Here is a 24,637-nt window from a genome sequence, read left to right as displayed (position 1 = left end):
TCTTTGCGTCTATGGCCACCTTTAGTGCTAAAGAGTCACTGACCACTGTGCCATGAATACACTGATATAAGGTAGGTAGAATTTAAACCATAAAGAATAACAGAGCTGTTGCTTTGTGAGAGAAAGGAAGGGGACCCACCCATCTAATTACACTTACCAATTCAGACACTATATCCAAAATGACTGCTTTAGTATGCACTGCATATTATTTTCATTTATAAATTCATCCTAATTTTTTAATGACAGCTTCCCCTTAACCAAGCACTTTTAAATAAGTAACACACTAAAGGCCTTCCCTGTGGATAGAAACAAAAATGGCAATAAATAAGAAACCAGTAAAATAGTTTCAACAGAATTTTGTCTATTTTATTTTTGAAGAAAGAAAAATAATATGAAAACAATAAAGGCAGTTCTTTACACTAGTAGTAAATAAATTTATACAACCATTCAGTCTGTATAATATGATGAAATAAATCTACATCTTTTATTTGGTGCTTTTGAATTATACATACAAACAACAATTACAGGAACTTATTCACAATGCATATAGGCCTGAAGAATGACCATCTCAAAATCCTTATTGGCAATATCCGCATGTTAACACTGATTGCCTGGGACTGATAGCACTTCCTTAGGAGAGGCACCACAGTCTGAATAGAATAACTCTCTACAAATGCATCAAACAGATTCCACCCACAAGAAAGGGAAAACATTGCCAGCAATATGTTTGTTTGTTTACTTAAAAAGACTGGCAATGTTCAATTTATAGTTCTCCTTGACTTATCTGTAAAAGCTCCTTTAGTCCTTCATGCTTCCTTTTATAGATGCCAAATGACAGTAAATTCTCCATATATACAGTATTTCTTATGATATATTAGATGAAATGTTCATCATTATTTTTTTTTGTTGTTGTTCACAGCACTAGAAACCCTTATCAACAGGGAATAGAAGGTTAAATGGCTTATTCACAAATGGAATCCAGATTCAGTGGTTGAGAAAGCGTAGATGCCATAGTGAGTTCCTATAAAAGTGGCAAACCCAACATTGTGTAAGCAATTAAATAAAATTTGTTTCCATCCTAAAGAGATCATCAACCTCCAGCAAAAAATGCAAATATAGATGAGGTCCTTTTTGGAAGGTACAAAGACTAACCCATTGCAGTGACCATACTGGATGGGTGATGAGGTCCAAAGGAAAGACTGGACGGAGGGTGCATTGGTGTCGGTGTGGTTAGCATATGACTGGAGTGGCTAAAGGGAATGTGGCTGAGTGAAGACATGTGTCTTGAGAGGGCAGCAGGACTGAATGAGCTGCTTTTTGGGTAGTCCTCCAGGCTGTCGTGGAACTTTTTGCTCTTTTTTGACTTGCTAGACATTTTTCGGTTTCTGGTCTGAATCCCTTCCTTCTTCATCGTCAGTGGTCTGTTGATCTAAACAAAAATCGATTATTTGTTTTTGTTTCTTGTTAACTTTTATTGCTATGTAATTGTATGCATGCAGACCTTTGGCAGGAGAATTGTAACTCGTATATTAAATTCAAGACATTGACATCAATAGCAGACACAAGATACTGAGAATCTAAGATGCAATCTATAGCCACAAAGAGCATCAATTATTGGTAGGTGAGGACTGAACAGATCTAAAGCATGTCACATGCTCTGAAGACAGTAGAGACTAACAAAACAATTATGTGAGTATGATGTTGAAGGACAGATTGATTGATAATTCATAATACACAGAGCATTTATGCTTCCAAGTATCATTTTATTATGTTTTATTTATATCATTTATATATCAAGCTTTATTTCTCTTAGCTTGATTAAATGAAAGAAAAAAAGACTTCTGTATTACTAGAACCCCATTCAAGATTTTAGTTATCTCGTTATCCATGAACTGTGACTTCTGCACTGCACATACAGCACTTCCCAGTTTAGTGCTGTGAACCAGAATTAACACAAAAAGCCCACACACTCCCTGGACTGGGATTCTGTTTTACAGGCGGCTGTATGTATCAGCAAGAAATCAGCGCACAGGGGTCCTGTCAGATTGCACATGCTGCCATGCAAAGCAACAGGCTGGGGCTGTTCACATAACAATTAACACATTCTTTCAAAATTGCCCTTTTTTATAAATGGTGACCGTAACATTGGGAGGTCATCCAATAAAACAGCAGTGTGCCGCATTAACAACCTGCTGTGCATGAGCCTTTCAGAGTGTGGCAAGTCCAAAGTAATTAGCTACGCATGTTGTTAGAGGTGGTCAGTTCTAGGGTTTGCTTGACAGTTAGGAAAGTGATGCCTGACCAGTCAATGGATGAAAAAATGACCCATATATACCATTCACACTGTTGTTGCATTTGGGAATTAAAATTAAAAAGAGTAAATTGACTTGAGCCCTTCATCTTAAAATACAACCATATATTGACTATAAATTTAGACAGACCTGTTTAGAAATCAAAGCATACTACCGCTGCTCACAAATATTACTGGGTATAATACATACACTAGTGAAATCTATGGGCTTAGCAACAATTCAGGATGAATGAAATTCATTTTCAAAAATATACTATAAAGCAATCTTTTTGTAAATAACATTAATTAATAACGTTTAAGACATTTTGTCAGTCTTGGAAAAATCAGCCATATTATGAAATAAAGGTAACAAAAGAAATATTTTGCAGACTTAAAACAAAAATATTTAAAAGGTAGCATTTTTATGCCAAAAATAATGACAGTTTCTAAAAGGAGTTTTATTATGTACACTGCTCACTGTATTATAAAATCTTTATTTTTAGCTGATGGATGAGACAGCTGTTATTAAATACGTGAAGCAAATATGGTATTGAAACCATTACATATCTGTAGTGAGACTACAAATATTCCAGGTATCTGAAGCCATTTTGTACTTAAAGGTGTGTATATATTGAGCTAAAAAGTTATGAACTAATGAACCATTTCTTTAACAGTTCCAATCCAGCGACATTATATCAGCTAACAGGGAATGCCGTGACTAGGACTAATAACAGGGAAATATATCTCAGTGACTTAGATAAAAAAAAATTCTAAATGCTTAAAATATATATATATATATTTTATGTCAAGAATATTTTAACACATAAAAATACTTATGGAAACCGGTTTAAAACATCTTTTCTTCTCCACTAAAAGGCACATTTTACATTCGAGGAATATATGGATTTTACGGGAACACAAGTCATCTCTGATTGGAAAAATATGACCTATATACTTTTTTTAAACACTATACAGCATATCTAAAGGAATATAGTCAACTGTTTTTTTATTGTATTTTATAAAAGGTTGCCAAAACTGTTTTCTTAAGGTCCGTATCTCTGAAGACAAAAAAAAAAAGTCTTTTTCTACAACATGTGATTCTATAAATGACCACTTTTCTTCTTTTTGAATGACCACAAACAAGATGCAAAAGATTTTTGTCTTAATTTTTTTTCATTGTGACTTGGGTTTTTTTATTTTTAATTTCTTTCGTTACCAAGGCAACAAAAAAATGGACATCTGTGTGCTAATGACCAACCTAGAATACAAATGTTAATTGACTTCTCACCAGGGATGTTTGTGTGTTTAAGTGTGTCTGTGCATATCTGTCTAGAAAAAGTCAATGTTATTTAGTGGGCTTTTTTAAAATATAATGTATGTCATATCAGTGAAATGTAATTTTTCTGAGTTGACGAGGCTAGCCATATTTAGCATAAAATAATAAAAAAACATAACTTATCTGGGTTTTTTTTCTTAAAAATTAAGGCAAATGTTCTGGCCCACAGCTGCCTATATAAATAGGCAATTTTTTTTTTTAAGTCAGTCCATTTTAAGTTTCATTTTTTTTTTGTATTTTGTTTTCTAGATAATTGTCCTTTGGTAAATTTATAATTAAACAAAAATTATGTTGTTAGCAGTTGTAGTTTTGTAATCCCCAGAGGAACTGGTAGACTAATTAACATAAAAAAAGCCACAGAAGTTAATCGGGTGCATTTGGGAGATAAATGTTATATTATATACAAGCCCTGCATGCATTTCAAGGCAAACACTGTCTTTTTATGACAGTGTTAATCCCTGCAGGCCTAAACTGAACAACCGTGACAAATATGTACTAAATTTCAGCACGATTTCTACATATTACAAAAGGCATGCAATCGTATGTATCTATATTACAGGCACATATTCCCACATGCCTTTTAATAGCAGCAGAAACTATGGGAGCTCATACACATTAACTCAATGCCTCTCTCTTTATTGCCTTAAAATGTATTACACATGCAAGTCATTTTCCTGTATTATTCAAAAGAAAGGGTCCATGATCCGTTTTCTTTTAGGGTAAAACTGCTACACACAAGTATCACGGAAATACTGTCTGTGTTCTCTACATAAGAATTTGTTTTCTGCATAAGTAATATAAGAAAGTTTTATAATTGACATGCTACTTAGTTCATATTTTTTTAAATAAAATTGTTTAACCCATAACAACCAGTTGCCAGTTGTTTTGGACTGGTCGGGATCTTGTATTGGTTGATAAGGGCTATTGCGCTGCTACAAATATGAAATTACATTTTTTTTAAATTAAGGTCACTGTCTCTGAAAATATATATAATGTGAACCCTTCATTTAAAATTTGTATGGCTTTACATGTTATATTTTACCCTAGGAAGGCCTTAATTTACAAATGTAAAATGGAGAATATCAGTTACTTTGGATGAATTTCTACATATTCTATGAAGCTAAAACTATATCATGAAAGTGCAAAAGGGCACATAAAGCCAAGAAACTCTTTAAACAGTAGAGCTGGGACTACACGTGTTCTTTCTACCTTTTGTAGAGAAATCACTTTGTTAGAGTGATGTACAGAGACTTTAGGATCACACCATTAGTAACTTTAAAATTATGCATAAACTCGCTAAATGGCTGGACCAAGGTTAAAAAGAAACATTGGGTTTCTTGAACCTTTGACCGCTGATACATCCCAGCACTGTAGTGTTTAAGCATTTAAGAATTTAATTAAGAAGTTAAAAACAAGCCAAAATTATTCTATATATTTATGTACATGCACATATGTGTGTATTTACTTTTTTTCCAAGAAGGAATAATTCTTGGCCTTCAACCATTTAAAATGTAAATCCAAAAGTGTTTGTGTATTGATTTGCGTCTTGAATTGTACTGCCACGACAACTGGATAAATTGCTACACTTATTTCTTACTGCAAGGGTGACAATGTGAATTCCTATCCTCGGAATAGGTTAATATACATCTGAAGTGAGGTAGGAAGGAAAATAGTCTTAGCTTAAAGGATATAAAGCATTACATCTAGAGAACTAAAGACAGTGTGATGGAGAAGAACGAGGGAATGGAAAACATTCTGTCACTACAAGTTTCTGAGGAACTGTTCTGCAAAAAACCCTGATAATTAATCACCAATTACTTTCCTACACTGAGCTGAACTGGTTGAAGCACATTTTTCATGACACAGACAAACATCTGTCAAGTACAAATAGGAGCTTTCTTGGAACATGGCTTTGCACTTACATTGTGCAGCTTGTAATACAGCCCACAGGCATTACACACAGGATCTCCATTGGCATTTCTCCTCCACAGTGTCGTGGTGGTGGTTTGACAGTTTGCACAGGATGTACCCGCCCTCCTAGCTGCAGACTGAAAAAGACAAAAAAAAGGCTTTACTAATACGGCACAAACATTCAGCCATGATGAAGGCATTTAAATGTAAGCAAGCAGAAATGAGATACAGAGGGAAGTGATTAGAATATAGAAAAGAAAGACTGTGATGTATTGTAGTCCTACGTTATAATAGTAGCAACGTATAAGAGGCACCTTCATCTAACTTTGCTATACCGTTTGCATTCTGCTCTTGGCTTCATGGTCAATAACGAAACAGGTTTTCAATAATACAGATTAAAAAGCTGTTTCTACAAATATTACAGAAGGTGACTGTACGACAGCCTCCTCTTTTAAAGCACAGTGGTATGACTATTATGCAACAAGTGGACAGCCAAAGGTTAGCTATGCCTTATGTAGACCATTTTTTATAGGTGATGACATGTATCCCACTTAAATGTCTCCAGTTTTCTTTTTACTCTGCTCCCCCCGCTACCTTAATGATGTAGTTTATGAAAATGATTGTTGCTTAGGAGTTATCTGCAAGGATCAGATTTCCGGCAGATATTTCCTGGGAAATCGACTTCTCATACAAGGAGAGAGCCGAGATGGAGGTTTGGCTGCCAACAATCAAAGCTTTGAGTATTTCCTCCTCTTAGAAAGTGCTTCCCCTTTTGCTAACTAGGACATGAGAAATAGAAATTCCATTACAATGTGGTCACTAACATCAACAGGCCCTTCAGAAAAATTACTTTTTACTCACCCTTGTGGTTTTCAAAGACCCTATTTCTTAATTAGCAATATTTTCAAAAGTAAGGAATTTGAATGTGTATTTTATTAGAAATTAGGCAAACAAATAGCGCTGCTATTTTATGCACTAGAAATGATTCCTAGAAATGTTTAGGTCCTTTCATTTCCCTTCTTTACCCCATGAGACATTTGGTGTGTAACTGAATGTCCCGCTACCTCAAAGGAACTTAGTGTGCTTACACATTCACAACAACTAGTGCCATGTACAGATACATATAAAAAAAGGTTTATAAAGCAGCAGCATATTAGCCAAGTGCCTACTACATAAGTCTTTTAAATTCATATCCTTCCAGTTGATTAAAACACATTAAAGGGACACTGTCACCTCAGAAACTAGTTAAAATGAATACAGCATGCCTCTTACACCTGCGTGTTAACCTTGTGGCTGACAGTTTTGCAAAGCCACAATATTTTAAAAGCTGCTGTTTGTATATAAACAAAAGAGAAAAAAAAGTTTGTGTGTTTTGTATTTCTTATCTCTAGCTATAGGCTGGCTCCTCCTCTTCTCCCATGATTCCCCTGGCATCTGTAAGAGCTTGCCATTACAGCCACACAGAAATTAATTCTGTTATTATAGTTTCAGGCTGTTCAAAATATTACAGCTTTAACGTGTTTTTATTGTTTAATACCACATTGTAATAGGATTAATTACTAAGGGTAGCAGGGGCCAAGTCTTGTGGGAATCGAATATGTTTTACAACCACCCCCCCCATATGGAAAAGTGAGCCCTCTCAAACGCTGGCAGATGGAAATACAATGGGTAATATGGGACCAATAGTGTCTAATCCTCCTTACTTGAGAACATTCCTTCTGGTCACTATAACAATTCCTTTCGTTTGGATGCCAATTTCCTGTTGAAAGCTTCCCTTTCTGAGCTGGGGAAATTAAAGAAAGAAGAGGATTGGTGTTTGAATAGTGAGCACCACTTACCAGCCTTCTTTTGGGTTTAATGAGGGGTCGATTCTGGCCGTTCATTTTATGATAGAGTCCACATGCATTGCATAGATAATGTCCAGTGCCATCTCTCCTCCAGAGGGGGGTTGAAGTTGCCCCACAGTTTACACACTCCCTGCCTTCTGAAAACAAGATTACACATGGTTGACTTATGCAAAGTGACTAAATTTCATTATTAGTATATTTGTCCCATTGACAATAACAGGGAAGCTTAATATAAACCCTACTCCAGGTGTAGGTGGACTACAATACTGTAGACTGGTTGTCAGGGTATACTAGGAGATGAAGATCATTTACATCTGGAGGGTTACATGATGGTTGGCAGCCCTGGTCAATGTGATTGGGAGTATAATTAATAAGAAAAATCAATAAAAGAATAATCAAATACTGAGGTACAAAGCAAGGATGCCAAAATTACTGCCTTTTACTTGATGAGAACTACAACCCCGTCATTCAGCACACTGAGAGTTGTACATAACAGCAACTGGAAGGCTGATAGTTTGAGCTTTGAAAGGCTTTAAAGGAACAGTTACACTAAAAAACAGCACATTTCTGCTATCTTCTGTGTAACTTGAGCCTTTTCTCCTTTGAATAGCTGCCCCCATGGCTGCACAGCAGCTTATTTATATAAACAATAGTAGTGTTTCTGAAGCAAACACATCAGTTTTACCAGTGCAGGGCAACACTGCATTATATTTATATTACTTTAAAACAATTTCATTGTTTGATGTTACTGGTCCTTTAACAGGACTGAAAACACCTCAGGTACTGGAAGCACTCTGTTTATATGGTCACAGATCAAGATAGTTTTGGGCCTACAGGAGGATTCTTTTGTAAAAGAACCTACGGTAAATTATAATAATGTAACGTACAAACAGAGAATATTACAGCAGTTCCACCAAGGAATTATTGTACAGTGTGATACATTAAGGCGCCTGTTGAGTACATATGGACTACCAGACAAGTTTGTATATTTTTATATGAATTGAAAGGAGAGGTAAAATTGAAAGATATTGGTTAAATTGATAAGCACGTACAGTTATAATGTAACTAAAATCCCTGACATTATATAGGCTAAGGCTTTTTTGTGTGATTTGGAATTGAAACCATACGCCACCATTGCCTTTACATACACAGCAGCAATAACCAGATAACTGCAAGCAGCCTTATTCAAACTAAAAAATGTCATGTGAGATTTGGCATAAGGGTGTGTCGTTTAACCCCTTCTTGTAAATTGTGAAATAAAAGAGTATTACCCATACTCACAGGAATGTCTCCATGAGACTCCCTGTGTGTCAAATATGTCAGATAAATATTTCCCATATATAAAACGTGAGGAACAGGGGTGATCTTAAATATAATGTTGTAATATATGTTGGTGCTTTATAACAGAACATAATAATATGTACTAAAATTTCAGGCAATTACGAGGTCAGAATATGTTGTTCTTGCATTGTATAAAATAATTTTAAATAATATATCTTTATTACATTTATTGCATTTCCCATGTACATAGTATATAACTAACAGTATTTCTAAAATCGGTCAGCTAAGAAAGGCTAAGAAAAAAAAATCTGCAGTGTGAGAAATTAATCATACTGCTATAAATGATTGGTAAAAAAAAGAAGAGGCCTAAGCTTTGTATTGTATTTCGAGGAAAAAAAAGCTGAAAAGGAAATATTAAGGTGACATATCAACCAGACCGTACTCATAACTATAGACTTCCCAATAGTATTGATTATATGACACAGTGCTTTTGAGTTAACGTGGCCATATACATTCATAAATACGTGATCGTTACAATTACGATCTATCTTGGAAAAGATTGTTTGTTTCCATACACACGTGTAGAGCTGAAACGTCAGATATACAGGTAGAATTCTACCTGTATTTGACAATTCAGCACTTATAGTGGGCGATGTTCGGGTGCCTTCAAAGGTGCCCAATCAAAATCTTTCACTTGGGCCAATCGAGGAGCCGATCGGTATCCAAGTCTTCTGCTGATATTGGTCAGCTCATCTCCTGCCATACACACACTGAATATCATATGAAAAAGTTTTGTACAAATAATATCTGTGCGTCTATGGCCACCTTTAGTCCTCATGACTTGCCTCACAGTTCACTCCTGTTTACTCTATCAGCTCTATTCAGATACAATAATATTGTTAATCAACAGCAGCAAAGCAAGACCTTTTTTTTATGTATGGGTCAGAGTGGAAAATAAGGTCAAATAAATGGACAAAATGACTACTGGGGGCTAATTCCTTTGTTGCCTGGAAAAAGGCAACAGCCATATTCTTAACAATGTGCATTTGCAATGGTTTCAGGTTTCACGATAATCACTTAAATAGGACAATGGGATAAATAAGGTGAGATTTGTAATATTGTTAGTTTGGTTGCAACTACACCAGTCCTGTGAGCACTACCTTTTGGACATACTTTACAACTGAGTATTGGTTGCTAAGAAAAAGAAGATGGGCATCTTAATGTTTTAAATTGGAATCCAGAATGTGGCATATATTTGTATCCAATAAAACCATATTGTGTGGTGTATACTTGAAAGTCTGCAGGTGTCAAGTGTTAAGGAATCTCTAAAGTAAGATGTATACTTCTCTTTGGAGTATGGTAACTGAAATAGGCTAAAGACCCTTCCTGTACAGTATATATGAAGAACAGGCGCCCCTAGGCCCACTGTAGTTCATTGCCCCTATCCTCTCCCCTTCCTTTGTCCACATGAGCAAATTTTCAGCATCAGGTTCAGAGTATTGGTGCACAGAAAATTTTAAAAAACTATTGTAACTCCTGAGAATGCCCATGGCTTCCTAACCAATGCGGTTGTTGTTGAGCGGCATGCCACCCTCCCTAAAATCCTGCTGCCCTAGCCCCGGGCCTTTGAGGCCTTTCCACAAATCCGGGCCTGTATATGAACAATCACTATACAATTAGCTATATGTTTTTATAAGGAACCTTTATATATAACTGTTGATGCCAGATATTTAAGGTAAAGAAATATAATCATGTCTCCAGTAATTCACTGAAGTGGAGGGACAAATGAAACACCAGTTATCCTGATCTGAACAAAGATATGGCAGAGATAAGGCCGTAGCACTGAACTTAATTTAAATTCTATTGGTTTGTGACCCCCTACTACAGCACCGTGGTCCCACACACCAAGATGAATTTTCCATTTTATATTAATATGTGGATAGCATTGGAACATACACTGCATGACTGTAAGTAACAGCAAAAATATATAGGTTACAGCCAAGTCTGAGCATATGATTATTATCACGTATTTATAAAGCCGCAACATATTCTGCAGTAAAATATTCGGGTCTAGCTGAATATTAAGACTCCATTCTCTGCTTGGTCATCTCCTCCCACCAGTTGAGAGGATACTCTACACTTTTCAGGAGAAAATGTGAGTGTTCAAGAGATTTTTCTCTTTATATTCTGTGCTGCCGTGACTTCAGAGTTTCACAATCATGGTCTGTATAGGGAAAGGGTTTTCAGTTTCATCTTGCTGGCAATAAATCAAATAATCTATACCCTCTCCTGAAGACTACTTTATATACCTGGTTATTTCAGAAGTGAAAGTGCAGCATGCTGACTGTGCCTTCCTGTGGTAAGAGCAGCATAATATGAATATTAAACAGGAAAACCTTTCATGTTTTCAGGGTTTCAGTCAGTGATAATAACAAGAGCTGTTCTGCATGCAGATGCATGTACTGAAAATAAACAGAAGCTACCTACAAAGGGGGCTGATTGCATTGGTGCATTTGATAAATTTTGATTTTGACCTGATAGGAGCAAAAATTATTGGATTACTTACTAAAAATACACTAAGAATTACACTGATTGGATTTACAAATCTGACCCAGGTGGGGTTTATTGGCTAATCAGGATGTATTCATCCCATGGACCAGTTCTTGGGCCCAAAGTTTTTAACTGGAGGCACTCAAAACTATAATACATGGAGAACTACAACTTTCAGCATTATCCCAGTAATTTTGCATACTGATTTGGCCTGTAGGGTATTTGCATGTGCCACAATTAAAAGGATCAGCCATTCCAGCTCATGCATTTCTGTGGTGCTGCAAACAACAGGGACGATTATTTTCTGTTAAAATCTGACTAAAGTGAGTGTAAACTAGGCTTAAAGTTACCATAAGGATTTAGATATATATAAAGGCAGATTTCCAATGTGCTTTTGCTTAGTGGACCAACACTAGTATTTTTGTAAGCATTGAAATGGGTGTATTTTAACTGCACACCATGCATTGCCTTACATCATATTTTTGTGGATTTTTCCAAAGTGAAGGGAAAGCATGCATGTAGGGAAGACCATTAAAAATACATGTAAAATTAAAAATCGATGTATAATCTAGACTTTTTTCTCTTAAATAACACAGAAATATGGACAATGGTGTATAACTATGTGTATGTGACATGGTTAAAATCAGCTGTATATTGTATATTATTTGTATGTAGCCCACTCTTGACTGGACAGACCCATAAAATAGGTTGGAATTGGAACTAAATGAATACGTTTATTGAAAAAAATAGTGACATACTTTTTATAGTACATTTATAAAATGCACAGAGATGCGAGTGTATTAAAACCCTGGAACTATGGTCTATAGGAGCACTGGTCCTTCTCTCTAATCTTTGTAGCACCTAAAGTTGAACAATGCATTGTTTTAATTATGAAAGATTAAGTATGAACCAATATAAATGTCACAGCTAAATAGTTCATTAAGTCCAGCATTTTTTTTAGGATGAGAGGATGTTATTTTTATTGGTTACATGGTATTTGAGAGGCAGCGATTTAGTTTTGTAAAGGCCTAACAGATGAAAAGCACTTGAGTAATCGTGCGGATGTTATCTCAAGCAATCACTCAGTTGCTTTTGTGATACAATTGCTTTCAAAGTGCTTTATAATCAGAGGTGGTTTCTTTTCCTTTGAAGGTCTGACACCTTGGAGGTAAACTACCCAGTTTAGATTAAATAAAAATATGTATGTATATATTTTTTTTTACACTGCTCCTCGACATATACTGTGAAAGGAACAGTCTAGTAAAAAAACAGTTATCTTTTTTTACTTTCAAGCAAGAGACTTTGCCAGATCATGGTTCACTTTAGAGCAAACTGGTAAACGCCAAAAGATCATTTATCAGAACCAGCACTAGATCATTATTTCTTCCTGGTGTCAGTTGTATTTAAGGAATCAAGATGTATTGTTACATATTGTCAATGAGTAGCTTTCAAAATAATTAAAGCCTTGCCATTCAGACCATTCAGATTAAATGTTATGTTATGTAGCGAGCATGGGTTGTTACATTGTTAGCTCATCTACAGGGACCTTTACAGAGGAGACTGACATTAAGCTGAAGTATAAATATATTTCACATTGAAAAAAACATATATATAAAACATAATGGTATTATAATGAGCTTTATAACTACATGTTAATCTTTATATTAAAAAGAATAGAACACACACTTATAAATATGGGAATTCCATTTTTAAGCCTTAAGTCCTATTAAAAAATTCTTACTTTTTTTAATGCTTTTTTTTCTCTCTGTTATAATAAGACATTCATGTTGTACTTTATAGAACTAAGCTTCATAAATATATGTTTGTGGCAAAGCACTCCTATTTTTTAATGTTTAAATGTTATGTACTAGACATGAATGCCACTCCAAATAAATGGAAGATCTATTTTCAGGATACCCGCAAATCCTGAGTATTCCAAATAATCCATGTCACATATATAACACAGAGACATATTAGCTATGTGCATCATCTAAATCCTTTATTGTTATTTTACCAAATGGTTTTGAAGAGGATGCTCTTAAAAGTTGTATTGATCTACAGCAGGCAACTTGGAGTTCTTGTTTAGGTAACATTACAAGCTCTTTTGTTCCCTAACCGAAACATACTCATTCTTGCTAAGTAAAGTGTGACACAAATATTGATTTGCACAACCATGTCTTTAGCGTTCATTCTTTGCAGAGAATAAGTGCTTCTGAATGGATACAACAAAAGACCTCAGGAAAAGGCTTACTATTGGGGGAAAAGTTGTACCGTACTTCTCTTTTACTATATAAACAGAGCTGTTTTAGTTGGGAGATGTAAAACCAACTTGAGTAAACTACAGCTACCAGCAACCTCAGCCAGTCAATAAGAATTATATCTGACGAGCAGTGGAATAGCCTGGAGCTATAAAGTGTTTCCATATATATTTAATTTGAGGTGCTCTATGTCCATTTTGTAAGCACTCATTTCTGTAAAATAATGCCCCTAATGCATTGCTCCTCAGAGAGTATAATGGAGGGGCACTGTACATTTTCCCTGGCCCTCCTGACTGAATGTTGGGCTTGCAGCCTAATTGGCTCTACTCTGATATTATGGTTAAAAATGTTTCTTGCAAACAAACAGACATCACAAATATACTGACTAGCTGCAAAAGACATTGACAACTAGAGCTGGAAAACTGTTTGAATGTATATAATATAAAAGTGAAATTAACATCAATACATTTGTTTCTATTTGGTTAATTCTCATAAGAGGGTTGTTTATATATTTAGTTTACCTGATTGTTGTGTACATGACATAGGGGGACAGCATCTATAAAATGGTATCATTTGCTTTTCTGTCAGTTGCTATAAAGAATGTAAGTGTGGGGCAGAGAGTAAAATCAAGGCCTAACTAGCCCCAGGTTATCTGTCAGTCACACAAGATGAAAATTCATTCTGACAGCTGCACAGCATTAACCCTGTGATGGAGTGGGCTGTGTGTATAAAGGAATGCAAATATATGGACATTGCTGAATGTCCATTGCTGAATGTAAAGAGGCTTTGAGAGCTGGGATGATAAAGAAACAGGTAAAGTGAGAGAGAGATGGCGAGAAAAGGAGAAAGCCGAGATGGGCATAACACAGATAATATGATAAGAAAGACATTGAGATAAGCAGAAATGAGAGTAAATGACTGAGTAAGGAGAAATAATTCGGGATAGAACTAAAACAGTTTGCAGCTTTTAGATTTGTTAGGCCATTGTTAAAAGCATGGGGGTCGCTACTGGCTCATCTGTCGCTTTGGTTGTGAAGTCTAAAGAGACTTGTGTACCACAACCACAAGCCTTAACTGCTTTTCCAGCAAGTGTGACTGACAGTGAGTGTATGACAGCGGCCCAACTGTGGCAGAGCAGCACCTCTCACCCTCCTTGTATTTCTCGTGTTTTCTATCTGTCAGTCCCCACGGCCATCTATTAATAAACGCAGTGCCAACGAATCCATGCCCTCTCCCTGCCTGCGCAGTTCCATTGACTGTTTTATTTCCGTTTATTTTAACTGTACGATTCCCCAACTGTCGCAGTTACCCGTGGCCCGATCTCAAGCAGCTATTCTTTCTTCCAAAGATTCGCTCCTGCGAATTTTATTATCCAGCCCAGCCACTTAACATGGGCTTAACCACCTTCATCATCAAGTTCCTAGCTCGCGCATTTACTGGTGGTTTAGGGTTTGATAACCGCAGCCTATGAGAATTGAATTCAACGCTAAAATTGACCTATTTTCTTCAGTTCTTATCCTGCATCGACTCCGAGTGTGCGATTGAAAATCAAGTGCTTTGGCTGAGCCTGTGTGCAACTGCTCTCCTGTCCTGGGCATGTGACCAGACACACAGCAGCAGTTTTACTAACAGGATGCTGCTGGGACACTAGCACATGAGTAATGGCCAAGTGCAGCAGTAGTGACTAAAAGAGTGCACAAGTGTGGAAGAGTGTGGCTGCCCTTGTTATAAATGTATGTCAGCCTTTCACTGCAGATGGCATGTTGTCAAACTACGTTGTATTTGAACTCACAGCTAAATTATTGCTTTCATGTTTACAGCAAGTCAAAAAGGGGGGGGGGGGTTAACCAGCTCCTATATACTGGTATAGATTGGGTTACTATATATATATATATATATATATATATATATATATATATATATATATATATATATATATATATATATATATATAAACACACACATATATATTTATATAGTCAGGGCCTCCCGGTGCCCCTTGTCAGCTTTGCGCTTTATTGTGCCCAGCCTGACCACATCCGGACTCTATTAAACTCCTTGGCGCTGGGTAAACAATGAAACTGTCGCGTGCAGCCGTCTGAAAATAATTGGATTAAGTCAAACATATCAGCTAAACAGAGACAGTCCCAGCTCAGACAGGCAAAGAAAATGTAACCCTGGAAAACCCCCTGAAATCACATCTCTGCCTCAATATGTTTTTTAGGCACAATGGAATATTTGAATCTGGGGACATCGGGCAAATTGACACTTAGAATCGTTTCGCTTTTGATTTATAAAAACAATGGTATTTTATTTTAGCTGTTTGAAAGCGGTGTTATCTTGTTTCTATGTAATATGGAATGTTCAAATGTAATATGGTCATAACCATTCATATATTGTTAATCCAGAGCAACATATGGATTATTAACTTTACTTGAATAGCCCACACATTTGTCTGTCATCCCCAGAACTATATATACATATATATCACTCTCGATCAAACAGGACATTCTTATGCCGAGTCCAACAACGTTAATATAGTGAACATTCCCTCCTCACCTCAATGATATTGTCTGGGAAATTATCTACTCAAATATTCAGGGTTTTTTTTATCACCAAGGATCTTTACAGTCGGGGTTTCACAACAGACTGAGGGACAAGAGTATAAATGCCCCTGTTCTTTTTCTTGAGTTTGTGTTACATAAAAACCACAAGGGTCTTTCAATAAATACTTATTGAAATCTCTTGTTTTTTATATTTGAAAATAAGATCTAATTGGTAGGTTCCTAAAAAAAGACATGTAAGGAAAAGGAAGTATCAAAAAACAGAACTGTAGATGAATCCTACCTGTGCTTGAGCGAGTTTTGGGCCTTGGCTTACTGGAGAAGTGAGTTGGAGAACCATCCAAAATGCTACCAGGTTGAAAAAGCCCTGCGCCGTAATAGTCAGGGTAGGTGGTAATGGGGTGGTGAGCAGAGACTCCCCCAATTCCTGACATGCTGTTCCTGGGGTGTAAGGATTCCAGTTTCATGCCAGTGTCGCCCAGGGACACTTGATACTTGGACACTACACATTCCTTCTCCTCATGCCTGCTGGAGGATGTGGAACCAGAGGTGGAAATAGAAGGGTCCGGGGAGACATCTTTTGGTGGAGTGGGGGGAAAGGTGAAGAGGTGGGGGCTGGAATGTCCTGTAGCCAGGGATGCCGAGGAGGCAGGGGGATAGACAGAAAGTCCTCCGGGGGAGTTGTGATGAATGGAAGGCTTGGTGAAGGGCAAATTCCAGGCTGAAGCAGCGTGGGGTCCTCCCAAAGACTTGCGCCCATCTGTCCAACTTTGTAGGATAGAAGGGTGGCACACTAGGCTTCCTGGGAACATACGGAAAGCTCATCAATGTTAACACACTAATAGTAGACGAGAAGTAATACTTTTGATGATAGATAAATGATAGATGATGATAGATATAGATAGATAGATAGATAGATAGATAGATAGATAGATAGATAGATAGATAGATAGATGATATAGAGAAAGATTGAAGATACATGGATAAATAGCTAAACCAAGGTTTTGGAAGTATCCTCATGCCCTTTCATCTTTATGGCTCTAATTTTTATTAGTGGACAAACCAAATTCTCATTTAAGATAATTACAATTAAATAATATTTATTAACCCTAGATAGATATAGATAGATAGATGATAGATAGATAGATCCTGGCTGTTAACAGTCATCGATAAATCGTTAATGTTTGGTACCTAGTAGTTATTTAACCGAATTTCAAAGGGTATATTTTGATTTGGTTAAGTTCCAGCAAAGCGTTTCTATGATTCAGAAATGCCTATTTAATGGAGAGTAATGTTGCCATGTATTTGCTACATTGAAGCGTTACATTAAGTTACAATGTATAGCAGTGTCTAATCTAATTCAGGCTGGTTTTACTGTATGGCGTTTAAATTGGATATGTCTCCAACATGAACAGCAACAAAATGAATGTTTTCTTCTGAAAGAATAAATTCTTCCAAAAGAAAGATTTCTATTTTTAAAATTCTGGCAGCAGAATAAAGTCACCTTCTGTACAGTTTACTTATCAAATAACTTTTATGCATATGAAATTGTGAGAATTGTAGTAGGTGGGCTAACCTAGAGACTATGATTCATTTACAGGTATAAAACACGCTAAAGGAAGAGGATGGAGGTTAGATAGTGACAAACAAGCTAGTGCAGGAAGTTGTCAAAAATGTGAAAATTACTAGAACTGGGCTTGTTTTACATCAACCCCCAGCGCTCAGCAACGCTATGTACTTTGGCCCTGCGATGCATCAATGAGGGCCACAGGCCAGTGAGAATAGAGAGGGTACAGATTCTGCATACCTGTGTATTTCTTAACATTCTTGTAATCAGTAATAACAGACAGACGATAGAAAGCGAAAAACAATCACTTAAAATAGATTACGGATATGTTCAGCTATAAGTGACGAATGTAGATCTATCGGTAGATAAATGATAGCCAGATACATAGACACATAAATAATAATTATGATGACTGTGCCATAGTTAAACGCATAAAGTCAGTGATACAACTAACACGCGTTAAATCACTGTGATGTCACAACTCTTGAAGAAAAAATATAGTGAAATCAATTTCTAATGTATATATTTAAATGTGCACATTTTTGACACCTGGAGAGCCGAGGTTCCTGGTAGTTGTATGTTATGGGTGCAACAGGAAAGTGCAAGCAAGAGGGATGAGTGAGCAGCCAGGAGCACGTAAGTAACGATTAGCTGTGGGTTGGTAGAGTAAGGTGAATACATGCCATTACTTACCATGATGTGGCGGAGGGTATCTGGGCACCGTCCGGACAGAGTTGCTGTAGTAGGAAGGGACGTGGTTTCCTTGTGCATCAATATTGAAGAGTACATCCATGTCTTCTGGCGGAGGGTACTGTGAGGGGTCCATATAGTTGTGGACCTGGTGGTGGGAGTCTGTGTGCTGTCCATTTAATAGAGCCGGGTGGTGAGGGTGACTGACCCAGCGAGGCTGCTCGGCTGAGACCTCCATGGCCAGCAGCACCAATACGCACTTGTCTGCAGAGACTGACCAAAATCACTAGTTACGGCGCAGAGTGAAAGTCCAATGTGTGCAGAACAAGGATAAAAAAAGAAAATTCCAGAGCTATCTATGACCTACAAAGGAAAGAAAAAAACAATTTAAGACGCAAGCTGAAGGGGATTCTTCAAAGCATGCAAGAGAAGTAGTAACGCTAATAAGCCGTGCCAGGCTCTAAGCTTCTGCACTGATGTAAAGTCCAAAAAAGTTCTCCAGGGAATGAGCAGGAGTGAACTAAGCTGTGCCACCTGGGGCGCAAGGGGTCCTCCCCCCAGCAAACAGCCTGCAGCACAAAGTACAGAGATGTATAGGAAGGAGGTGTGTGATCCCAGAAGAAGATGAAGCAGAAAGTGGTTGATCAGATGTGCTGTTCTCTCCCTGTCTCTGCCTAGTTTTGTTACAGTGCAGGCATTCTTTCTGATAGGAGCAGGATGGCGCCAGGCGGCTCAATGCTCGCAGACAGCTGTGGCGAGACGCAACTTAAGGAGGTTCCACTGTCATCAGGGCTGAGGGGAGGGGACTGTCACCGAGCAGGGAGGGAACGGGGCACCCAAACTCAACAAACTACTTCAGCCCCTCCCCTCCTCACTCTTTCACCCGCCCACAATGTGCCTGCCTGCTACTAAACTGCATTCTAACCCCTGCGCTACTGCCGTGCCACCAGGAGCACCCACTCGTACACTCGAATGTATATAATGTGGGTGTCACTAGTCCACTCATATGGAAAAAGTAACTGGAGTGTCTAACTTCATTTGCGCAAAGTTTGATTTGTAATGAGAAAGAAAAAGATACATAGATAGATGATGATTATGATGATGAAGAAAAAGAAGATAGATAGGATAGATAGATAGATAGATAGATAGATAGATAGATAGATAGATAGATAGATAGATAGAAATAAGGAATATGCATGGATAGATAGCTAAACCAACATTTTGGCAGGATCCTCATGTGTGCCCTTTCATCTTTATGGCTCTAATTTGTATTAGTGGCCAAAACAAATTCCCATTTAAGGTAATTACAATTAAATAATGTTTAGAGAGAGAGAGAGAGAGAGAGAGAGAGAGAGAGAGAGAGAGAGATGATAGATAGATAGATAGATAGATAGATAGATAGATAGATAGATAGATAGATGATAGATAGATAGATAGATAGATAGATAGATAGATAGATAGATGATAGATAGATAGATAGATAGATAGATAGATAGATAGATAGATGATATGAGAAAGCAGGAAGATACATGGATAGGCAGAGCTGGTTTCCATACAGGATAAATAGATAGATAGATAGATAGATAGATAGATAGATAGATAGATAGATAGATAGATAGATAGATGATATGAGAAAGCAGGAAGATACATGGATAGGCAGAGCTGTTTTCCATACAGGTGTTATGCTTGTTCTAACTTGCCACATACAGTACAAAAACTGATAAGGGCTGGTGTGTTTGTTGTGCAAAAAAGACAAGCTGCAGATGAAGTTACTGTTTGACTAAATTTGAGGGGGATTGGATAAAAATGGAACAGTGAAAGTTTTAGGGCTACAATATGTTTTTTAGCACTTCCAGATAATATGGATGAGAAGCTAGAGTAGAGAACTTTTGTGCAGCTCTGTTGCTCTGAGAATTGAGTCACTGCATCCCCTAGTGCAGCGATCCCCAACGAGTAGCTCGTGAGCAACGTGTTGCTCTCCAGCTCATTGGATGTTGCTCTCAGTGGCCTTAAAGCAGGAGCTTATTTTTGAATTCCTGGCTTAGAAGTAAGTTTTGGAGGCATAAAAACCCGGTGCAGTGCCAAACAGAGCCTCAATGTAGGTTGACAATCCACATAGGGGCCACCCAATGGCCGATCAGAGCAATTATTTGGCACCCCAAGAACATTTTTCATGCTAGTGTTGCTCCTCAACTCCTTTTACTTCTGAATGTTGCTCACGGCTTCAAAAGGTTGGGGATTCCTGCCCTAGTGGCACAGAAGAGCGACCTGTTGGCACCTCCCTCTGCAGGTTACCTGTCTGTAGCCTCCTCTTTAGACAGTACCGGCCAATAAGCAACTACTGGCTTATACCTAGGCACACACTCGAAATATTCCAGCAACTATCTAATCAGGGTTATATTGAAGTAAAAAGGGGAGCCCTTTGCTCTCTTCCTCACAAGCACGACTAACCTCCCAGTGAAATTCTCCTCTTCTACAGAATTACCCATCTGTAGGTGTTGCTGGAATAAAAAGGTATCAGTTAATCAGTTGCTGTTTACTCATTTTTGGAAGGGCAAATGATTGTCAACAGAACTGGCCAGATATGTGCAATCTTTTTAATTCGAATATTTCTTTATTATTTAAAATATACCATAGAAATCAAATTGTTTTTTCATAATTAAAAAGGGATATAAAGTAAGATTACATCCCATTTACAATCGATTCTCCCAGCAGGTGAATCTTACCTATAGGCAGAAGATAGGTGGTAGACAGGCAGGAAGATATAAGGATCGATAGATAACATCTATACAGATAGATAATTGTAGATACATTCTGACAACTACATTCCCAAGGCCCTTCATTTCCAGTGGGCCATGGAATGTAAGAAAGACTAACGGGTGGCGTCCCCAGTTCATATGGTAGACTTGGGCTGGAGAGAAGGCAACGGAAATCAGTCACCCCCGGACACATGAACCTTATCCTAAGCATGTGCTGCTTCACTGACACTGTCTTGTATAGAGCGCGTCACAGTCACTGCAAACACAACAATACATGAAGGGGAGAACCTCTTAAATAAGGAAAGCAAACACTGACACAAGGGTTCATGGACTGACCACTATCCCAGTGCCTCTCATGAGAACAGGCTATCATCTATCATATCTATCTATCTATCTATCTATCTATCTATCTATCTATCTATCTATTTATCTATTTATCTATTTATCTATCTATATATTTATCTATTATCTATCTATTTTATATCTATCTATCATCTATCTATCTATCTATCATCTATCTATCTATCTATCTATCTATCTATCTATCATCTATCTATCTATCATCTATCGATTTTTCTATCTCTCTATCTATCTATCTATCTATTATCGATCTATTTTTCTATCTATCATCTATATATCTATCATCTATCTATCTATCCATCTATCTATCTATCTATCTATCTATCTATCTATCTATCTATCTATCTATCTATTTATCTATTATCTATCAATTTTCTTTCTATCTGTCTATTTATCTATCTATCTATCTATTATCTATCTATCTATCTATTATCTATCTATTTTTCTATCTATCTATCATCTATATATCTATCAATCTATCTATCTATCTATCTATCTACCTATTTTTCTATCTATCTATCTATCTATCTATCTATCTATCTATCTATCTATCTATCATCTATGTATCTATCACTCTATCAATCTATCTATTTTCTATCTATCATCTATACATCTATCATCTATCTATCTATCTATCTATCTATCTATCGATTTCTCTATCTATCTATCTATCTATCTATCTATCTATCTATCTATCTATCTATATATCTATTATCTATCTATTTTTCTATCTATCATCTATCTATCTATCATCTATCTATCTATCATCTATCTATCTATCTATCTATCTATCTATTTTCTATCTATCTATCTATCTATCTATCTATCTATCTATCTATCTATCTATCTATCTATTATCTACCTATTTTTCTATCTATCTATCATCTATCTATCTATCTATCATCTATATATTCTATCTATCATCTATATATCTATCAATCTATCTATCTATCCTCTATCTATCTATTTATCTATCTATCTATCATCCCTCTCTCTCCATCCATCCATTATGTATCTCGCTAATGATCAAGACTGTAAGCTCCATTCGGGCAGGGACTCATATGAATGACGCGTCTTCTCTGATAAGCGCCGCTGCGGTATACGTTTGCTCTATGTAAATAGCATATTAAAAAAACAGCCATCTATCTATCATCTATAAGAAACAAGATGGAGAATAATCTTAGCGCAGTCAGCACCCAGTGTTCGATGTGCCAGTTCCCAGAATGACTGTATGTCACTGGGCGAGTCGAGCTCTTTTGATGCTTTACATTGCCCCCTATGGCCAGCCTGACTGACGCCTGGAGAGATGACGTCACGCCCCCAACCGAAGAGCCAGGAAATAAGGGTCAGTTAGTAGATGACACCTGAGCGCAACGAAGCTGGACCTGGGGCCCGGGAAGTACAACACGTCATATGCCAAAGAACTATGATTCCCTGCCATTCTCTCATTACCCCGCTTGCACAGTTAGTGCCGGCAGCCGCATTGCCTGTGACTTTTTCATTCTTACATCTGTAGTCGCGCTGATTGACTCCGTATCAGCTCCTACAATGTGCTGCCTACTAATTGCCCCATGTGAGTCACAGGCCTTGTGATGTCATTCCCGAGTCGCAAAGATCTTTAACCCCAAAGAGCAACCAGTCAGTTCTAGAGCTGCCTCGCTGCAGTCTATGCAACTGTTTGCTCAGTGGCTACAAACAACCAGTTCAGGTGAAAAAAATCTGTTCAGTAAGGCTTTTTTAACCCATTCTCTCACGGTTAACCCATTCTCTCTAAGGCTGCCTAATATATATATATATATATATATACTTTACAACAGACATTGGACTTTGAAATAGACATCACCCCATGTCTGTCCTTCTAAGAAACAATTGCATCACCAATATGGCTCTCATCATGTATTAGTTATTAACAGCTGGAGGGAATATGAAAATCATTGAGGTCAGAAAAGGTTACATCTTAAACAAACGGGGATTTGAGGAGAGGTGACGGGGGTCTCCTGGAGGAGGCGCGACGGTAGCGGTGCAATTGATTTGGGCAGGACTGTAGAAAGTGTTGACTGACAGCCACAAGCACAGACAGGGCAGCGGCAAGAGCCTGGGGGTGAGAGATAACCGGGGGTGGGGGTCTTACACAAATGTACAAGTCATGTTTGGAGACTGTGTGCTGGGCAATATGACCACTAAAGGCACCCCACCCATTCCTAATTGACAGCTCAGGACTAATAGGCGTCTTTGTTAGTGCAATTAGCAAAAACAATAGCGGGAAAAAAGCGTTTAATTTGGTTTGAAGTTAAGAGACTTGGCAGTGAGATCCCTGCAGATTGTGTATCTTTTCAAGCTGAGAGCCAAAAATAAGACCGGGACTGGCTGGAAAGGCCTAGGGGGCTGCACCACTAAACACACCAGGGTGGGTCAGACTTTGGGGTCTGTTTTGGAAAGACCGTCTGTAGTGGGTAATAAAAGAGGTCGTTGCAGCCTGGCTTCAATGCGCACCTAAAATCATCTTCTTATTATATTAGTGTTATAGCCATTGCAGCAAATATCTGCACTATACAGCATGACGTCATACTCGGTTGCCTTGGATGACCAGGGAGGCATAACAATAACAAATGACTAATACTGTTTTTCCATAACGTTCTTGCCACAAAGCAGTCAAAGGGTTAGCCCCTGAGCAAACCATTGTGACATCACCACCAGGCAGTGTGTACACAAGAACGTTATCCCGCTGGCTTCCATGGCCCTAAACTCGACACGATATGGTAATAATGAAGTGCAGTAGTTGGATTAGAGGAGGTTATATATCCAGGGTCAGGAGCATCAGGCACCAGGAAATCAGCAGAGATGCTAATGGGAAACAATAGAGCCCCCCAGATCCTGAGCGAATTGTTTTGCTTTCCTTCTCTTTTGAAGTGACTGACTCTCCTGAACTAAAGGGGCTGCCTGCACCTGGTCCGAATTTCTCTGTGTCCTGTGTTGGGGGCTGGAGAAGAAGCCCCCTGAATAGCACAGAGCTGGAGCTATGGTGGCAGGATTAGGTTACGTTTGCCTGGGGTTTGATTTAACAGGGTCCTATAGCAGTACAGGTAAAGCTGTATAAACAGCCTGAGGCTGAATATCCCAGGGTTATAGAGAGGACACGGCCCAGGGCACAGCTCACAATACTTTCCTATGTAAAACAACTTCTGTTCAGCCTAGAAGGGAAAATAAAGGATAACTGTACATGT

At 37.7% G+C, this 24,637-nt stretch overlaps 1 protein-coding gene across 4 annotated transcripts; it reads right to left on the bottom strand.

The window, feature by feature from the left end:
• Positions 1-344: 344 nt before the first annotated feature.
• On the bottom strand, positions 345-19,096 carry gata3.S (GATA binding protein 3 S homeolog). Of its 4 annotated transcripts, none has more exons than XM_018254199.2 (5): positions 18,298-19,096; positions 16,321-16,839; positions 7,241-7,320; positions 5,549-5,674; positions 345-1,429 (listed from the first exon to the last, which is right to left on the bottom strand). In XM_018254199.2, exons 1-5 carry the CDS (start codon positions 18,530-18,532, stop codon positions 1,148-1,150), a joined length of 1,242 nt encoding a protein of 413 aa, XP_018109688.1. In that variant the 5' UTR covers positions 18,533-19,096; the 3' UTR covers positions 345-1,147.
• Between the last annotated feature and the right edge of the window lie 5,541 nt (positions 19,097-24,637).

This window comes from Xenopus laevis, chromosome 3S (assembly GCF_017654675.1).
Source record: "Xenopus laevis strain J_2021 chromosome 3S, Xenopus_laevis_v10.1, whole genome shotgun sequence".
Classification (NCBI taxonomy): domain Eukaryota; kingdom Metazoa; phylum Chordata; class Amphibia; order Anura; family Pipidae; genus Xenopus; species Xenopus laevis.
Note: the sequence above shows the minus strand (reverse complement) of the source record. Positions and strands in the feature narration are given on the sequence as shown.

Bases quoted from the DNA above. Each gene is read 5' to 3' on its own strand.
- gata3.S (XM_018254198.2), bottom strand. From the start codon at position 18,532: ATGGAGGTCTCAGCCGAGCAGCCTCGCTGGGTCAGTCACCCTCACCAC. The intron at 5,675-7,375 runs GTAAGTGGTGCT...TGTCTTTTTCAG, and splicing joins TTAAACCCAAAAGAAGGCTG to TCTGCAGCTAGGAGGGCGGG. The intron at 1,430-5,548 runs GTAAGTGCAAAG...ATTTTTGTTTAG, and splicing joins TGTATTACAAGCTGCACAAT to ATCAACAGACCACTGACGAT.